The sequence below is a fragment of the Rhinolophus sinicus genome, linkage group LG05 (genome assembly GCF_036562045.2).
Source record: "Rhinolophus sinicus isolate RSC01 linkage group LG05, ASM3656204v1, whole genome shotgun sequence".
NCBI lineage: Eukaryota > Metazoa > Chordata > Mammalia > Chiroptera > Rhinolophidae > Rhinolophus > Rhinolophus sinicus.
In genome coordinates this window covers 78484149-78501646 of record NC_133755.1, presented here as the reverse complement: position 1 = coordinate 78501646, position 17498 = coordinate 78484149, and the positions used below count along the sequence as shown (strand labels likewise).

At 46.9% G+C, this 17498-nt stretch overlaps 1 protein-coding gene across 2 annotated transcripts; it reads left to right on the top strand.

The window, feature by feature from the left end:
* Positions 1-477: 477 nt before the first annotated feature.
* Positions 478-17102, top strand: PPP1R10 (protein phosphatase 1 regulatory subunit 10). 2 transcript variants are annotated; one of them, XM_019717389.2, is made up of 20 exons: positions 478-577; positions 802-1322; positions 7356-7473; positions 8161-8247; positions 8404-8539; positions 8956-9007; positions 10974-11051; positions 11198-11371; positions 11526-11631; positions 11713-11825; positions 12635-12735; positions 12973-13117; positions 13195-13353; positions 13459-13705; positions 13866-13929; positions 14041-14235; positions 14398-14473; positions 14707-14820; positions 14952-15620; positions 15889-17102. In XM_019717389.2, the coding sequence occupies exons 3-20, from the start codon at positions 7367-7369 to the stop codon at positions 15996-15998; spliced, it is 2733 nt and encodes a 910-aa protein (XP_019572948.1). In that variant the 5' UTR covers positions 478-577; positions 802-1322; positions 7356-7366; the 3' UTR covers positions 15999-17102. The 2 variants fall into 2 exon arrangements, with proteins under 2 accessions (XP_019572948.1, XP_074188714.1); XM_074332613.1 differs by lacking the exons at positions 478-577; positions 802-1322 and adding an exon at positions 3328-3445.
* The last annotated feature ends 396 nt before the right edge of the window (positions 17103-17498 follow it).

Below are 17498 nucleotides of genomic sequence, written 5' to 3'. Positions count from 1 at the left end.
AATGCGGGAGGCAGCCACGCACTTGCGTCAAGACGGAAGCGAGAAGGGAGGGGGGTCATGTGGGGAAGCCAATTTCAACTGCGTCACAATCAAATTCGGCCTGAAAATTGAATCTTTGCTGAACCAGTCACTACGATCCTTAAATCTCATACTTAGAGTTTGCCTTTTGAAAAATTTTGAAGGCGATTTTGAACGAAATCCTACTACTGCGCATGCGCAGACCTGGTTCTACCAACCCAAGCAGAGAAATGTTCTTGAGACGGAAGTGGCGGAAACAGAGTAAAAGGCGGTGCTAGGCTGTCAGGTCATGCGCACGCGGCCCCCACACCTTCCCCCAAGAAGGAGGTGGAAAAAGGTCCCAGGGGTGGCGGGAGGGGAGGGTGGGCTGAGCGAAGGCGAAGGTAGGATAGCCAATCAGCTAGCGAGTTGTCTTTCGGGTTGACCAATAAATTCACGCCTCGCGCACAATGTCTCGCGACAAGGGAATTACACTAGCACGTTTGGGCGCGTTGGGCGGCGTCCCGGTATAAAATACTCCACCCGACCGGGCATCCGCCATTCTGGGGTTCGTTTAGAGGTAAGTTTCGGTAATTTGTCGGTTAGAGGGTAAAATTTTATTGAGAGGTTTGGACTGGAAAACGGGTTAGGCATGGGTTTATTTGGGAGCCATGACTTATATAAAGCGGCTGTGTTCGGCATTGGACGTGGAGGTGTTTGGGACAACAAAGATGGTAGTTTTGGGATGTTTAAAAGCAACCCGTATTGATTACATCTTTCTCCCTTGTGTTCCTTTTATCCCAGGTTTGAGTTTTCTCGGAGAAAGACAGGCCGGCCACGAGGAAAAAAGAAACAAGCCGCAGCAACATCTAAGCCCTTGAAAGGATCCTGAGAGGGGGGAAAGGGAAAACAGCAGCCACCAGCCCAACCACTTGTGTCTTCTGCCCCTTCCCACCTATCTTGCCCACCCCACCAGCCCACGCTGCTTGGGACTTGAAATCTGTGGCCGAAGGACCGTCACCACATAACTTCAAAAATAATCAACCACCCTCCCTTCCCAAACCCACCCAAACTCACTTATCCAGCGTTTACTTTTTTGAATCCACTTAGAACTTTTTTTCTGCGACCCCCCCCTCCCTAAATGGAGTTGGGTGGGGGGGGAATGAATACTGAGTTGGCCTTTATTTTTTTAAGAGACTTTTTGATCCAATGAGGCCCCTCAAATAAGAGTTTTGGGTCCTGGTTGGTTGGTTTATTTTTTTTCCTCAAATTTTAACCCCCTCCCCCCTGAGCCCGAGGTGCTGACGTCGCAAAAAAATTGGATAGTAAGTGTCGAATTTTCAAAAACGAGCCTTGCAACAAGAAATCAACGTTTCCCTTTGTTAAACCAAAAATAATGAGAGGAAGAAATGAGACCATAGAACAAAATAGAGAACTGGAGAAAGGACCAAGCCGGTCACTTAATCTCCATTAAAAAGGGCCTTTGGGTCTAAACAGTCTTGTTCTCTCCTACCACCTACCTCTCCCCTGCCTGCTGAAGGCAAGGAGAGGGTGGAGGGAGAGCCAGAAAGTGAGGATTTTGATGGTTAACCCTTGGTAATCCAGCCAATTTCCAGACTGCCAAAGCCATAGTGTTTGCTTTTTATAAGGAGGACTGGTTACTTTCCTCCCGTTTAGCAGTCTTCAAAAGGGTTAATGAGCTCACATACAAAAGACGGTGGATCTCATGGCCCAGAAGTCCCACTTCTTTGTGTGTGAGACAAGCAGGGCGCCTTTCAATTTGCCAGATTAATGAGCAATCTGTACATAAAGATTGCAGGGTAAGGAGATGGGCAGAGAGAAATAGCTGGCTATGACTTTTAAGATGATTGTTAAATCCTCTCAATTTTTATGTAATGTGCTTGGGGTATATTTGTGTGGTTAAAATAGGCGGCAATCTAGGAATAAAGATTGCAAGACACTTAATTCAGGGCAAAATATAACCCTAGTGCCAGTACATACAAGATAATAGTTGGGGAAGTAAATGTTTTGTAATTGTTGCAGTTTGCATAGGTTATTTAAAAGCAAGAGATTAATAACATTTTAACTTGATACTTTTTGAGGGGGGTGGAATTCAGTTAAGTAGAGGGTGGAAAGGTTGGGAAATGTGAAATTCAGGAGTATAATTTAAAAGCCATTTAGTGCAATTGAATGTAGCTTTAAAAGATTTGTGTCGTTAAAAGGAATTTTTTTTCTTCCCTGCTTCAATATGGCGACTTTCCTTGTCCTTTGTCTTCCAAGCGGTTTTGCAGGTTGTGTCTCCCATTTTTCTCTTGTCCTATCTCAACCCTATTTGTTGAGAGGGGTCCAAGTCCTCCCCCTTTGCCTTTATAGGGAGGATGGGGGTGGTCGATGGTAGGTTGAACCTTAATTGCAAATTCAATTCTTCCCCGCAGAAAATTGTTATTTTTAATATTTTAATTGCTTTTATTTTCACAACGCTCTTACTCAAAATAGCTCAGAGACTTAAGGATGGGGGACTGGTTTTCGTTTTTTTTGTTTGGTTTTTTTTATTTAAACTAAGGGTGTTTTTTCATGTAATTAGCTACCGGCAGAGCTGGAATAGCTTTTTAAAGTTTTCTCCATTACAAAATGGCGTCCCTGCTTCTTTGTTTTTCTTCTTTTGCCGTCCGGAGCATAGGGCCGCCCTAGAAACTTGGTCAAGGGGGAGGAGCAGCACTGAGAGGTGATGTAATCAGCTTTCTTGTCTCTCCACCCTCTTTGAAACTCCACCCCTGAGCAAATGCCTCCTGGACTCCTATGCACGCAGCCAGGAAAAGACATTTTCCTTATTTTCTTTAGAATTTTATCTTTTATAGCCTTTATTTTAAAAGGAAAAAAGCTTACAAGAATTAGGTCTTCAAACTGTACATCTCCTTGGGCAGCTCTAGTTTTTATATTTAACAGCCTGTTGCTTTTATTTTCACCTTCCACTCATCACAACTGCTTGCTTGGAAGTTTTCCCTGCTTCAGTTGCTAGGGGTCGAAAACCAGTTAAACCAACTATACCTTTAAGACGGGAAGCTTTTGGGGGGAGTATGTGTGAGCTTGTGTGTATATATGTGTGTTGGGGGATACTGGGGAAAGACAAGGGCTTGTGAAGGTAATTTGAGACAAATGGGGCCTAATGACACTGAAATGTGCCATTTCTGCTCAGGAACCAGTCCTTGGGCCGCCTGCATTTGGTCACCTTGTATGGGGCGGGGGAAGGTGGGTATTTGAAGAGTTTCTTCTAAGTCACCCTTATTCCCGCCTTAAGGTTTGGGGGTAAACTCGTTGTGTTCAGTGCTGTATCACGTTCTCCAGTTGCTTAGCTCCTGTACATTGGTGCTAGGATGAGAAGTGAATCTTTAGGAAAGGAGGCTGCAGTTGTAAACTCAAGGCAGGGGGAATCAAGCTACGGTTTCTGGTAAGCAAAACCTTTCTGGTATTACATTTCACAACCTTCATTTCTTTTTTCCCAAGAGCCACCTTTTTTTGAATTTCTTTTTCCTTCCAAAAGGAATTCCTTAAAAACATTAATGGGAGAATGTCTTCATTTCTCAATTCATGGAGTGATGGCAATTGGTGCATGTTTGAAAGCCATGCCCTACCTGAGTGGAATTGGGTATCCTGTCCCTTTCTTTCCTCCAACTTTTTCAAAGTCAAATCTGTCTGACTTTCCACATAGTTTTCATTTTTTTAAAGTCCTGCTTTGAAGCGTGGAGGTTCTAGGCAGAATGGAGGAGTCTTTTTGTACAGCTGCCCTGTGGTGACTTGGGTGAGACTTCAGGGCTAATTTTCTACTGGGTATGGATTCTCAAATTATTAATCTGGATTGGATGGGAGGGACACTTCTACATGTCTACTGATGACAAGTTTTTTTTATCTTTTAAGCAGTTTGCCCTGTGCCTCTGCAGCATACCTTCCTTGGGAGCTGAACATTCTGCCCACTGGGGTTCCTGATCTCTAGTGAGCAGGGGATTAATAAAGAAGATCTTCCATAACATGGGAGATGGGAAAAAAAAGGTCTTCTAGGGAAACCAAATACATCCAGAAAACCTCGGAGAACCTGATCTTGTAGTTTTCAGCCAGAGTTCTATTCTGGGATCCTTTCCTATTGGGATGGGGTTGGAGGGAGCGGGGGCTTTAGTTTTACAAATAAGCTTTTGGGGAGATCATGTACCAAGTTTTAAAAATGATTGAGGGATAGGGGCTTACTACTTAGAAGAGAGGTACAACCTGAGACATAATTCAGTCTGCTATTGAGTCGTATGAGGAAATGCCTGAAACACAGGAAAGGAAGCGGAATGGAAGGAGTTGGGTACGAAACATTTTCATTTCCACAAGTGCTGAGGTCTCCAAGTTAAAGGGAAACTGACTCCTTCCTCCTTTATTAGAGGAGTATTTTAAAAAGGGCTCTGACTTGGTATAGAATTTTTGTCCTGAACCAATCTAGTTTTTTATTGGTGATAAGTATGGAATAAGTTGAGCCAAGCTAAATATTTTTCACCCTATTTAATTGAACAACCCTCAAGTAAAATTCGTTTTGGAGGCAGGAGTCAGTGCCGCTTGTGGACTTTAAAATTTGATCTCTGGAAAGAATAGGAGAAAACTGGCCAGTGCCTGTGTCAGCCACTAGGGCGGGTCTGCCTGCAGCATCCTCTGTGAGGAACACCCAGCGCAGGACATGGTGGAGTCAGTCCAGGGCTTTCTCCTGTCTCTCCTGTATGTTCTACATTCAAGGAAATTAAAATATATCGTGCCCTGGATTGTTTTTGGCTCCAGAAAGCTTCCTCAGGCTTCCAGTCCAGGCACCATGTGTGACTAGGTGATGTTCTGACACTTGGCCACTGGTTCTTCCTGGTTAACTCACTTGCCTTCTCTCCTGGAGGCCTGTGCCAAGGATTTAGGCTCATTCCTTTCCACTTGAGTGCCTTGGGACTTCTTTTGAAATGTACAAATTTCGAAGGAAGGAAATCAGGTTGTCAAGACACTTGGGGACCTTAATTTAAAATGAGTCAAAGCTAATCTGCCTGTAGGAAAGCCATCATGAGAAAACCCACTTAACATTTTAATCACATGACTGGTGCTCATGAGATAAATTTAGTTTTTATTTTCAAAATATAAATAGGAAAAGAATAGTGGAAAATGAAGAACATTACTGCTTTGTCTCGTAGCTTCTCTTGACTATTCTGGCTTGTTATGAATGGGAATGAACAAGTCCCTGGTCCCATTCCCAGCAGAAGGCACTAGACAGAATTTAGCTTTATACTAATTTGTCTCTCCCCCACCCTCTTAAATGAAGGAACATTAGAGCTCGTGATAATTTGAGTTTCTGAAGGAAGTAGGGGTGGCAGGCCTGTTGACTTAGCTGGTAGTTGGGTATATAAATAGGAGTTCTCCAAAGTGATGTATATTCAACTCTGGGTTTAAATCAGTGGAGTCAGCTGTATTTAGGGGGGCTGGTTTGAAGTGATGTTAGTTTAATGGAAGGCTTTTTGTCAAGTTGTATATTACCTTGTTTGCTGATATGTATTTGGATTCGTTCATTTTTCAGTCTTCAATAGATGGGAAATCTGTTCTTTATATCTTTATTGTCTCTATCTTTATAGCGTTTATATATTATAGTGTCTTACTACATGGGAAAAATTCCTTTATCCCTGTGTCTATTTCTGTGTAACAATCACCAGTTCAGTGGATTTGGCCCTAGGGGCTTCTAATCTTGCCTGGTATTCGGTCTGCAGTGTTTTTCCCTCGGACTTCAGGTTCTACCTGTCCTTGGGGCTCTTCCAGGGCAGCGGTCACCGCACAGTTAAGCCAGATTTGCGCACTTCTCTGCATTTCTTAGCTCATCTCCCTTTATTCAGCTTCAAGAACAAGCCTCCTTCCTGCTTCTGCCTTTTCTTGCCTGAGTTGTTAGGACCTAATGATTTAGAAATTAACTGACCTTTTTGTTGGGAGGACTAAAAGGTTGAAATTGTTAACGGTTGTTTGTTTCTTGGTTTGAGAACAAATAGAATTAATTTCTTATAAAAAACATGTTCTCTTTTCTGCACAAAATATAGTCACCTTTGTAAAACGCTGATTTTTCCCCTCTTCTGCTGGTCTAGTGTCTGTTAGCTACTAGAAGCAGGGTGCAAGAGGTTTTCTCCTTGCCCCCTTCCTGCCTCCCCAGGGTTAACCTTATTTGCCAAATGCAGATACTACTGAGGTGGAATTCTCTCTTGGTTCTCAGAAGCCGGTGTTTAGAGGCATGGTGGATAAAAATACCAATCAGAACTATGTTGATTCTTGATTACATTTCCGGAACTTGGGTTCTGGCCTAGAAATTGCTTCACACTGTCCCATAACAGCAGTTTAACTTTTAATTAACTCCTTTTCTAACCTTGTCTAAAGTAGCTACTTAAAATTTAATGACATTTTTCCAGCTTCTAGCTTTATTCTTTTTGGCTCCATGGTTTCTAATTTCAGGCCTTTCTTGGGGATCTGGGATGGTGATATGATTTGGGGGGCGCGCGGGATTAGGGGGCCAAATTTGCGTCCTTGCTTTTGAAACCACAAACCAATCTTGCCCTTAACTTTGAAACAATAAAAACTTATGCAGTGTTTAGTTAGTGAGTGGCATTTCTGTTCAAGGCTTAGAAGGACCTGCTTGACTTCTTTGCACCAATTTGTCTCCGTTTCTAGGAGCTACCCACACCTCCCCTGGGGAGAGATTCTTTTTTCAAATTTTGTTTCTTCTCTGTCACCTGTCACTTTAGTTAATTGTCTACTGGTGTAGGCAGCACATATTCTGCCACTTGTAATTAAGACTCTTAATGGGCTAAGATAAAAAGGAATGACTAATCTTAGAAGACATTTAGCCCAAGCACCCAAGATTGGCCCAGGTCTTACAAGTTACAGTTTTGTTTTATTTTTCAAACGATATTTACCAGCAAGGAAGAGACAGGACTTAACAATAAGCAAAAATGCCTTGGAGAGTTGAGCATTTTCTTACAGGAGTGTAAATCTTAATTCTAATACAATCTAAGGAGGTTCAGCTGTCCTAGGAAGGTTGTAATTGGGAGCGGGAGAGAGGTGCTGCTCCAGTCCTCCAGCTGAATTGTCTTTCTCTTCAGTCATGAGGAACACCATGCTTAACTGGCCAGGGCTATTTTCTCAGTGGTGACAATGGTCTGTGTTGGTTTTTCTTGAAAATGGTGAGTGTAGTTGAATATAGATTGAATAATTAGTCACTATATTTTGTCAAATGTAGAAGTAGAATTTATTAGAAGGCATACTGGGACTCTCCTTGCCACCCATTTATTCTATGGGTTTGTTTTGTCCTTTCATCTTAGAAACCTCGATCATGGGTTCAGGTCCCATAGACCCCAAAGAGCTTCTCAAGGGCCTGGATAGCTTCCTTAACCGAGATGGGGAAGTCAAGAGTGTGGATGGGATTTCCAAGATCTTCAGGTGAGTCCACCCTTTTTTGGATTCCTTGTGAGAAGAGGATGTTATATGTTGTGATATGGCTGTAATCAAGGCAGACAGGACCGAGTGTTCCTGGAGAGGGAGGGGAAAATCAGTAAAGGAATAGGATTCAAATCCCATAATTTTAGAATAAGTGGTAGGAAAAGATGATCCCTTGGTTCCTGGCCATAATGGATATAGATATTTGGATAGCCACAGTCTCAAGGGCTTTCACCTTTAGGAAGGAAGGAAGCGGGGAGTCAGGTGACAGCATTCTTTGTTGTGTTTTGGGTCACGTTCGACATACCGAAACTCATTTTCCTTCCAGGATGCTGAAGTTTTCCAGGGGAAGCAAATGACTAAGCCAGTCCTGAACAGGGTACTAAGGGTTGGTTGTTGAGGGCTAGGGCTTCTCACCTGGAATCAGAATCAAATGTGTCCTGTGTATTCGAAGCAGTGATGCTCACCTCCCCAGATCAGAGACTTCAGTGTCTCCTCAGTTCTCCGTCTTCCTTTGGGTTTCCATTTCACTCTGATTCCATCCCATCCTCCTGGAGGCCCAGGTGACCCTCCTACTGTGGAGCAAAGTCCCAAGTCATCAGGGATTTCCAGGCACTCCTACAGATGGAGACTCTGCTGCTGAAAGAGGCAATCTGGCTGCTCTGTTCTAACCTAACCTCTCTTCTACAGTCTGATGAAGGAAGCACGAAAGATGGTGAGTCGATGCACTTACTTGAACATTCTCCTGCAGACCCGTTCACCAGAAATATTGGTCAAGTAAGTGGGAATCCGGGTGGCTGGGATGGGAAGACATAGTTAGAAGGTGGGGAAGGTGAGGCAGGGGGTTCCTGGGTTGTTGGGGAACTGAGAGTGGGATATGGTATTTCTAAAACATAGGAGGACATTACAGATTCTCCTCCTGCCTGCCTACAGGTTTATTGACGTTGGTGGCTACAAACTTCTTAACAATTGGTTGACGTATTCAAAGACAACCAACAACATTCCCCTTTTGCAGCAAATTCTCCTGACCCTGCAGCATCTACCACTCACTGTGGACCATCTCAAGCAGGTACCTTCAGTCTTTACCATCCAAGTGCGTCCTTTTTGGTTTAGTGTAACAGATGAAAAACTCACGTTGACTGATGGGGCTGTAATCTTAGCCTGTGAGGGAGTATGGTAGGAAAAATAGGAATTTGGAATAAGAAGACTTGGTACAAATCTATCTCCTTTATTAGGTATGTAGTTTGAGGCACTTCGTATATCTGAGCTGCAGTTTTTTTCATCTATAAAATGGGAATAATTGTACCTACCTAACTGGATTGTTCTAAAGATTAAGTAAGACTATATCTACAAAGTTTGTACTTAGTGTTAGTTGCTGTTAAAGGACTATTAAGAGACCGTGAGTGAGTTTGGGGGGTTGTGAGCTCCGAGTGGACTTCTTGTCCTTCTGGCATTGACCTTTCTGCTGCTCATTGTCTCTCCTAGAACAACACAGCCAAACTGGTGAAGCAACTGAGCAAGTCGAGTGAGGATGAAGGTAGGGGCCAGTCCTTCCTCTCTGTCCTGGGCCTGCCTCAATCACTTCCACTTAGTTCCCTTTGTTTCTCTCCCCATCCTTGGATTGTACCTTCCTTTCTCTTCCTACCTCTCCTTGCTTTTCTTTTTCTTTTAAAAATGTAGTTCCTCTATCCTGTCCCCTCTCTGCTACTCTTAATTCCGAATGGGATTTGTCCTTTCTCTCCTAATGAGTGTAAGACAAGGTCCCATACTTAACTAGAAGCTGATTCTTAAGATCTCTTGGTATAAAAGTCAGACACTTAAAATTCTTTGGGGGAAAGAGTGTCATCCTCGAGTTTCTCCTCATCACTGACTTCCTTTTTTCTGAATAAACACCGCATATTCTGGGACCTTCGCTGTCTACTCTGCTAATAACAGAAGGTACTAGTCCTACTAATAGATGCCTTCCTGAAGGGCCTGGGCAGAGTTCGACTCCTGGAGTGTATCATAGCTTTGATGGCAACAGATTCTTTCCTTTTCTAGAATGAAGGGTTTCGGACCTCCTGGCGAAGGCCAGACAGTTCTGCCTTGAAGGTAGAGCCTGGCTCCTGAAATGACATCCTTTACTTTAGAGCAGAAAAGGGTTTGTACCCAAGGCTGAATATCCAAAGGTTTTGCAGCCAAGACACAAATTAGGAGAACAAGACACTGGTGTCCAGCAGGTGGACAGTCTTGCAGCAGAGCTTGGTCCCCTCGTCAGACTTCAGGTGTGCTAGGTCCTGTGGGAAAGAGGCTTTGACTGTTTGGTGTGAGGGCGCATCTAGGCCTGGGTGAGCCTATCTGAAGGTCCATTAGCTGTAGGAGAAAACAATGGGAACACTTCCTGAGAGACAGGACTTAACTCACAGTATTGTTTAAGTGAAAAACATTCTCGAACTTCTCATTCCTTCGTTGTATTAATACCAAGTTTTTAGGTCCTTTTTGATACAGAGCACTTTACTATTTTTGCGACATGTCAGCGTATCTTTAATATAATATAACATGTAGCACAGAAGAGCACATTAAATCATTGCCCATCTTTTGTTTCTTCACTGTCAGGTTGATTGTTTCCTGTTTTCCAGCTGGCTCAGTTATGCTGCCTTCTATGAATATAGATTTAATTATTATTCTGTACTTCCTTTAGATGCTGAAATTTGTGTATTCCTTATTGACTGTAGTAAAGTCTCACTAGACCATAGTATCTATTGCTCCAAAAAGGTTTTAGGGTATCCCTGCATTGGGGATACATTGGGGTTCATGTTGCCTTAGTTACAGAAATTGCCAGTTGGTGTGACTTTTGAAAAGTTAGGTTTTCATGTTTTACAACAATCTGTTATTAAATGAGTCTGTAAGTGGTGAGAGGCGCCAAAGGTAAGAGATGTCATTTGCCAAGTACAAAAGGAAAGAACTACAAAGTTACTTTTCTTCATACATTTAGAAACAAATTTTACTCTTTACTTTTAAATTCTCTGATCTCTTTTTTCTCTCGATAAACTCTGCTACCCTAACTTAGTCTGTTTTTAAGCTCTCTTTTCATTTTTTCTACATTTAATTGAGTTTTTTAAAGCCATCCCCAGTAGTATTCTAGGGAAAAAAGTGCCCAGGAAATCTATTTTAAGATGGCTCTAAATCTGCTTCCTTGAAACTTGCCTTTAGGACAACACAGAATAATAAAGTTTCTTTTAAAATCTGATTTTAGTTTCTGTTCTTTTAACATGTGGTTAGGGGAAAGCAGAGGTGATGGGTTCGTTCTGCCCCTTCTAGCTTTGGTAACTCTCATCTCTGCTTGTGTGTCTGCGAAGGAAGATTAAAATCTTTGGGTTGTTGTAACAATGACGTGAGATGTATATGAAGCTACAGATGTAGATTTACAGCATGCTCCGTAATGTTCAAACATCTCTATTTTCTGTTCCTGGGAGAATAATATTTTAAATTATATGGGGATTTCCCTTTTCTCTCACCTGCAGAACTCCGGAAATTGGCCTCAGTCCTCGTCAGCGACTGGATGGCTGTCATCCGCTCCCAGAGCAGTACCCAGCCTGCTGGTAAGCTCCCAAGTCCCAGCCCTTGGATTACTTTCTTTCCCGCTGGGGCAAAAAAATGTGGCCTTCAGTGCCGTCAGCCTGCTTCACTCTGACGGGCAGTCTTTTGTCTAAATGAAATCTTATTCTGCTTTTTTTTTCCACAACAGAGAAAGATAAGAAAAAACGAAAGGAAGAGGGAAAGGGTCGAACCACCCCTCCTGAGCGACCTTTAACTGAAGTGAAGGCTGAGCCCCGGGCTGAGGAGGCCCCGGAGAAGAAAAAGGAGAAGCCCAAGTCTCTTCGAACCACAGCACCCAGTCACGCCAAGTTCCGTTCCACTGGTAAGGCTGTTGGCCGGCCCAGGGCCTTGTGGTGGAATAGCTGGATGGTAAAAGAGGGAAGACTGGGCGGGAGGTTATACAAGGCTAGGTGACCAGAGAGGAACAGCCAGGAGGGTGGGTGTGAGTGGAGCCCCATACCGTGTCTCTTCCCTAGGACTAGAGCTGGAGACCCCGTCTCTGGTGCCTGTGAAGAAGAACGCCAGTGCTGTGGTGGTTTCTGACAAGTACAACCTTAAGCCCATCCCCCTCAAGCGGCAGAGGTGCGTGCTGGGTTTCCATGGGCTGGTCTGAGGACAGGAGGAAGAGTGAGTGGGCAGTGCTGACAGTTCCTCTTCTAACAGCTCAGCAGCTGCTCCAGGAGATGTGGTGCCCCCTGCAGAGAAGAAGTACAAGCCCCTCAACACAACACCTAACGCCACCAAAGAGATCAAAGTGAAGATCATCCCGCCACAACGTGAGTCAAGTGCGGGAATGTGCTTTGATTGGGAGCAAAATCCTCATGGGAATGAGTGTGTGGGAACATTCCTTCTCTCCATGGTCTTCCTCCGTTTTCCTTTGATTTCTTGGTGTCTTAACCCTTTTGCCTCCACAGTCAGGTGTGTATCCAAATGAATATTTCCATCTGCTGACTGTGTGTGAAACTTCCAGAAAGGAAGTGTAGGAAAGCAGATGTACATTTTCTATATTTTTGTGTTTTTCAAGAATGAATAACAGTAGGAAGTTTTTATACATAAAAATAATGTCATTTATAAACAAAGCAGCTCAAATTGTTATTAAATGCATAAAATAGTCAAAATATCAATTTTTTGTTTTTTGATTTCTGACACATTTTGGGGGGAAAAACTTGAAATCAGTTAACGCAGCAAGAGTTAATTTTTGCACCTCTGAAACTCTCCTTTCCTAGGATTACTTAGGAGTAATTTTAGAGATGAACTGGGAGGTGTGTTCTTCAGTGACTGGTTAGGGCGCTCCTGGCTGGCAGCGTCATCTGTCATGTCCACAGCGGCTGGCTTTGTCACTTACCTGAGCTCTGATTCATATCCAAAGCCACGGTTTGCCTGTCTGCCTTTAATAGAAAGAAAACACTATCCAGAATTTCTTGTGTAAATCATCCTGCATATGCTTCCTGCTCACCTTGCACTTATTGTCTCCTCCGTTGAAGCAGGGTCTCCATTGACCCTTTTTTCTGCCCAGACTTTATTTATAGGACTAGGGTTGTGAAGGAGGTCTGATGATTCCATTTTACGCTTTTTCCTTTTGTAGCTATGGAGGGCCTGGGCTTTCTGGATGCGCTCAATTCAGCCCCTGTTCCAGGCATCAAAATTAAGAAGAAGAAGAAGGTGCTGTCACCTACAGCTGCCAAGGTATGGGCCCTGAGCAGTCGGCATCATGAAGTTGGAGGAAAGGCCCGGCGGTGGGGCCTGCTTGGGGAGGACAAGAGGAGTTTGCCTCAGGTGTAGACAGGGGTGGTGGGGCAGCGTCAGAGACACAGCTTCATTGTTAGTAACTATTGGGGGACGCTGCCTAGGACGCTGGACTGATTGCCTTGCCTTGGCCTTGGCTTTCCTGTCAGCTCATTAACATCTTTTCTTTCACAATAGCCAAGCCCATTTGAAGGGAAAACAAGCACAGAACCAAGCACAGCCAAACCTTCTTCCCCAGAGCCAGCACCTCCTGAGGTTATGGACACAGAACGTCCAGGGACCCCAGTTCCCCCTGTGGAAGTCCCAGAGCTCATGGATACAGGTAAGGATAGAAACTGGTTCAGGTTTGGGGGTTTTCTGAAAGGAAGGACCTGGGTCTGAAATGTCTCCTCCTTACAGCCTCTCTGGAGCCAGGAGCTCTGGATGCTAAGCCAGTGGAGAGTCCTGGGGATCCCAGCCAGCTGACCCGGAAAGGCAGGAAGAGGAAAACCGTGACGTGGCCTGAGGAGGGCAAACTGAGAGAGTATTTCTATTTTGAACTGGATGAAACTGAACGAGGTTAGAGGTCAAGTTTCCTATATAATATGTGGGTGTAGAGTATGTAAAAATGACATGGTAGTGCTTACGTTGTTCCCTCTTGCTTTGCTTCCTCCTTGCCGGCAGTAAATGTGAATAAGATCAAGGACTTTGGGGAGGCAGCTAAGCGAGAGATCCTGTCAGACCGACATGCATTCGAGACGGCCCGGCGTCTAAGCCATGACAACATGGAGGAGAAGGTGCCCTGGGTGTGCCCCCGGCCCCTGGTTCTGCCCTCTCCTCTTGTCAGCCCTGGAAGCAACAGCCAGGAGCGATACATCCAGGCGGAGCGGGAGAAAGGAATCCTTCAGGAGCTCTTCCTGAACAAGGAAAGGTGAGCAGAACAGGTCCATGCCCTGGGGTGCTGAGTACTAGGACCCCTGAGGGCAGCACGCCCTCGGGTAATTAGAGGGTGGGGGTTAGAAGAAATTTGAGGGCCTGAATAAATCATTTGACTCTTGTTCTGTTTTTTATCACCTGGGCATTGCTGGTAGTCCTCACGAGCCTGATCCTGAGCCCTACGAACCTATACCCCCGAAGCTCATCCCCCTAGATGAGGTGCGTGAGTGTGATGTGGTGATCGGGGCCCGGGTGACCAATGTGGGTGCAGCTTTCATGTGAGACTCACTCCATGCTGTAGTCAGTCCTCTTTGTCTGTTCTGCTTTCAGGAGTGTTCCATGGATGAGACCCCGTATGTTGAGACCCTGGAGCCTGGAGAGGCCGGTGGCTCACCTGATGGGACAGGTGGCTCCAAGTTGCCTCCTGTTCTGGCCAATCTTATGGGCAGCATGGGTGCTGGGAAGAGCCCCCAGGGTCCTGGAGGAGGCGGCATCAATGTCCAGGAGATCCTCACCTCCATCATGGTACGAGCCCTCTTTCCTCTTTCCCCTTTCTCAGGGGCTTCACTTCTCTTGACCCCAGTTGCCCTCATCTTCCCAGTTACCTCCCCTATGGCTCTCCCTTTCTCTGCTGCTGGTTACCCTTACTCTCTGTTGACCTGGCCCCCCATTGACCTTGCCTCACAGGGTAGCCCAAATAGTCATCCCTCAGAGGAGCTGCTGAAGCAACCAGACTATTCAGACAAGATCAAGCAGATGCTAGGTAAACATCAGGGCCAGCCCAGGGGTGGGGGCTGGGGGGCGCCTGCAGTGGAGTTGGGGAAAGCAGGCGTACTGCCGCTCAGTGGCCAGACGTGGGAGGGCCAGACTTGGCTAGACCGAGAGAGCATTGCTCTGCCAGGATGGTCTTCGAGGGTCAGTTGGGCATACCTATGTGAGAAGGCAGGTCACTCTTCTAGAATCCTGTTGCTGACTGACTTCTGTTTTCATTAACAGTGCCACATGGGCTCTTAGGCCCTGGTCCAATAGCCAATGGTTTCCCACCAGGAGGCCCTGGGGGCCCCAAGGGCATGCAGCACTTCCCCCCTGGCCCTGGGGGACCTATGCCAGGTAGGTGGTGAGTGAAGTTGGCCTGGTAATAATATAGGAGTGACCAAAAGATAGGAGGTGGTTTAGGGTGGGAGATGGCAGCTCCTGAGTGTAGCAGGTAGCTAATACTGTCTCCCTTTTTTTCCCAACAGGTCCCCATGGAGGCCCTGGGGGCCCCGGTGGGCCAGTGGGTCCACGCCTCCTGGGTCCCCCACCCCCTCCCCGGGGGGGTGATCCTTTCTGGGATGGCCCTGGTGATCCCATGCGGGGTGGCCCGATGAGGGGGGGCCCAGGACCAGGTCCTGGACCATACCATAGAGGTCGTGGTAGCCGAGGAGGAAACGAACCTCCACCTCCTCCTCCTCCATTTCGAGGGGCCAGAGGAGGTCGCACTGGAGGAGGACCCCCGAATGGACGAGGGGGCCCTGGTGGGGGCATGGTTGGAGGTGGTGGGCATCGTCCCCACGACGGCCCTGGTGGGGGCATGAGCAGCGGCAGTGGGCATCGCCCCCATGAAGGCCCTGGCGGTAGCATGGGAGGGGGCCATCGTCCCCACGAAGGTCCTGGTGGTGGCATGGGTGGTGGCAGTGGCCATCGTCCTCACGAAGGCCCCAGCAGTGGCATGGGTGGAGGCAGTGGACATCGCCCCCATGAAGGTCCTGGACATGGGGGCCCCCATGGCCACCGGCCTCATGACGTCCCTGGTCACCGAGGCCATGACCATCGAGGGCCGCCGCCTCATGAACACCGTGGCCATGACGGCCCTGGCCACGGAGGAGGGGGCCACCGAGGGCACGATGGAGGCCATAGCCATGCAGGAGGTGAGGATGGTCCCTGCCCCCACATGGCTTGTGTTGTCCCATACGCGTTTCTGGGGAGTGTCACTACCACTCGCTATGCCAGGCAGAACATGAGGTGACCTGTTCACAGCATGCATGGCTGTTCCTACCCTTTGCTCTTTCCCCAAATCCCTAAGACTATGTCTCTCTGAAAGACAGTTCTCAGGCTGCCATGGACTTGGGAATGGGTGAGGCTGGCATTGACCTCTTAGCCACTTCCTGTCTGACCATTCCACCCTCTTTTCCACAGACATGTCGAACCGCCCTGTTTGCCGACACTTCATGATGAAGGGCAACTGCCGCTATGAGAACAACTGTGCCTTCTACCACCCGGGTGTCAATGGGCCCCCTCTGCCCTAGGGACCAGCTGCCTGCCCCACCCACACCCCTGTGGACTGCAGCCTTGCTCCTTCCATCGTTATGGCTTCTGTGAGGCCCATTCCCTTCCCCAGCCGAGGAGGAGCTGGCCCCCTTCCCACCTGCTTGGGTTCCGGGGGCTCCTGCTCACTGGTGCGCATTGCTGTACATACTTTCCTCCAGTCTGGGAGGACAGAGACTGCACACGTCTGTACCCTGGACTGCCGAAGAGGAGACCCAGTTGGCTTCACTTTTTGAGGAGATTTGCCCTGTAACCCCAAGCCCTTTCCAGTATTCCCCTTAATGCCTGAGAACCTAAAGCTGGTTATCCTGGAGAACACCTCTGCCTCCTATTGCGGGCCCTCCACATACACAGAACTGACATGGGATCAGCTGCACTTATGAAATCGTCCCAGCCAAGTTCATTATTCCTCATGGGGTGGGGAGAGGGTAAAAGGGGTATTGTGTATCCCACTGCACTGAAAGGGCTCAATCAGGCTGGTCTGAGTTCTGGAACATGACCCCACCCCTTCCCCGACACAGGCTTTACACATTCTGAGTTCTTTTGCAAGTAAGACTTTGCAACCTTCTGGGAATACCTGAGTCTGCGTCATGGCTGTGCTGGGCTCAGTGATGGCAAGTTCACATTTGCATCCAATGAAGGTTTTAGCTGGCGTGGGTGAGGCCGGTGCGCTGGTCCACCCTTGCAAACAGCTCATTCTGGAAACTTGAGTGAGACCAGCCCTTCAGCTGAAGCCCAGCTTGCTGGGCCTGACGTCACTACATGCACTGCCTTTGGGGTTAGTGTGCCTCCTCCGCCCACTTGGGACCCTGTCGGTGTGAGGCCTCCAGCTCCCTTGCTGTCAGCCACCTGTGAATCCCACCAGGTGCCTTCCTGGGTGGGTTCAACAAGGTGACTGGCCCTTTCCCAGCCCTGTCCTTCACCTGTCTGGGCATCAGTTGTTTTCTGTGAAAACAGGATTGGTGGGTTTTGTGCAGGGTCTTGGGTTAGAGCCACAATGGATTTGAGGATGAGTATTTTTTCTTTTGGTTTTGTATATTTTGTACATTAATAATAAACAGTGGAAAGAGAAGCAGCTTATTTAACCCCTGGTGTGTTTGGACTTGTTAACAACTCGGCCATAATCAGCTGTTTTAGGTACATTAATACAAACCTTCGTGGAGTGTTTTTCAGTCCTTGAGTGGAGCTAACTTGTACCTTCAAGTCAGTGTTGGTACTGAGAGAAGGTGAGGTGGGTACACAAGTCCCATGGGTCGGATTCCTTAAGCAAGCCCGGGGGCCTTGGAGTACCATGCAGGTCCACAGAGCTGCAGCCATGGCATGAGGGCAGAGCGATTCAGTAGGACCTACCTGACCTGTCGAGTTGCTTAGGGAAGGTGTTTCCGTGGGTGTGGGTGTGAGAAGAGCAGGGAGAGGGCTGAAGGGAAAGTCCAAGAGCAGGGAAACGCAGGTGGGCTCCTCTTAAGGGCAGTGCCAGGGGA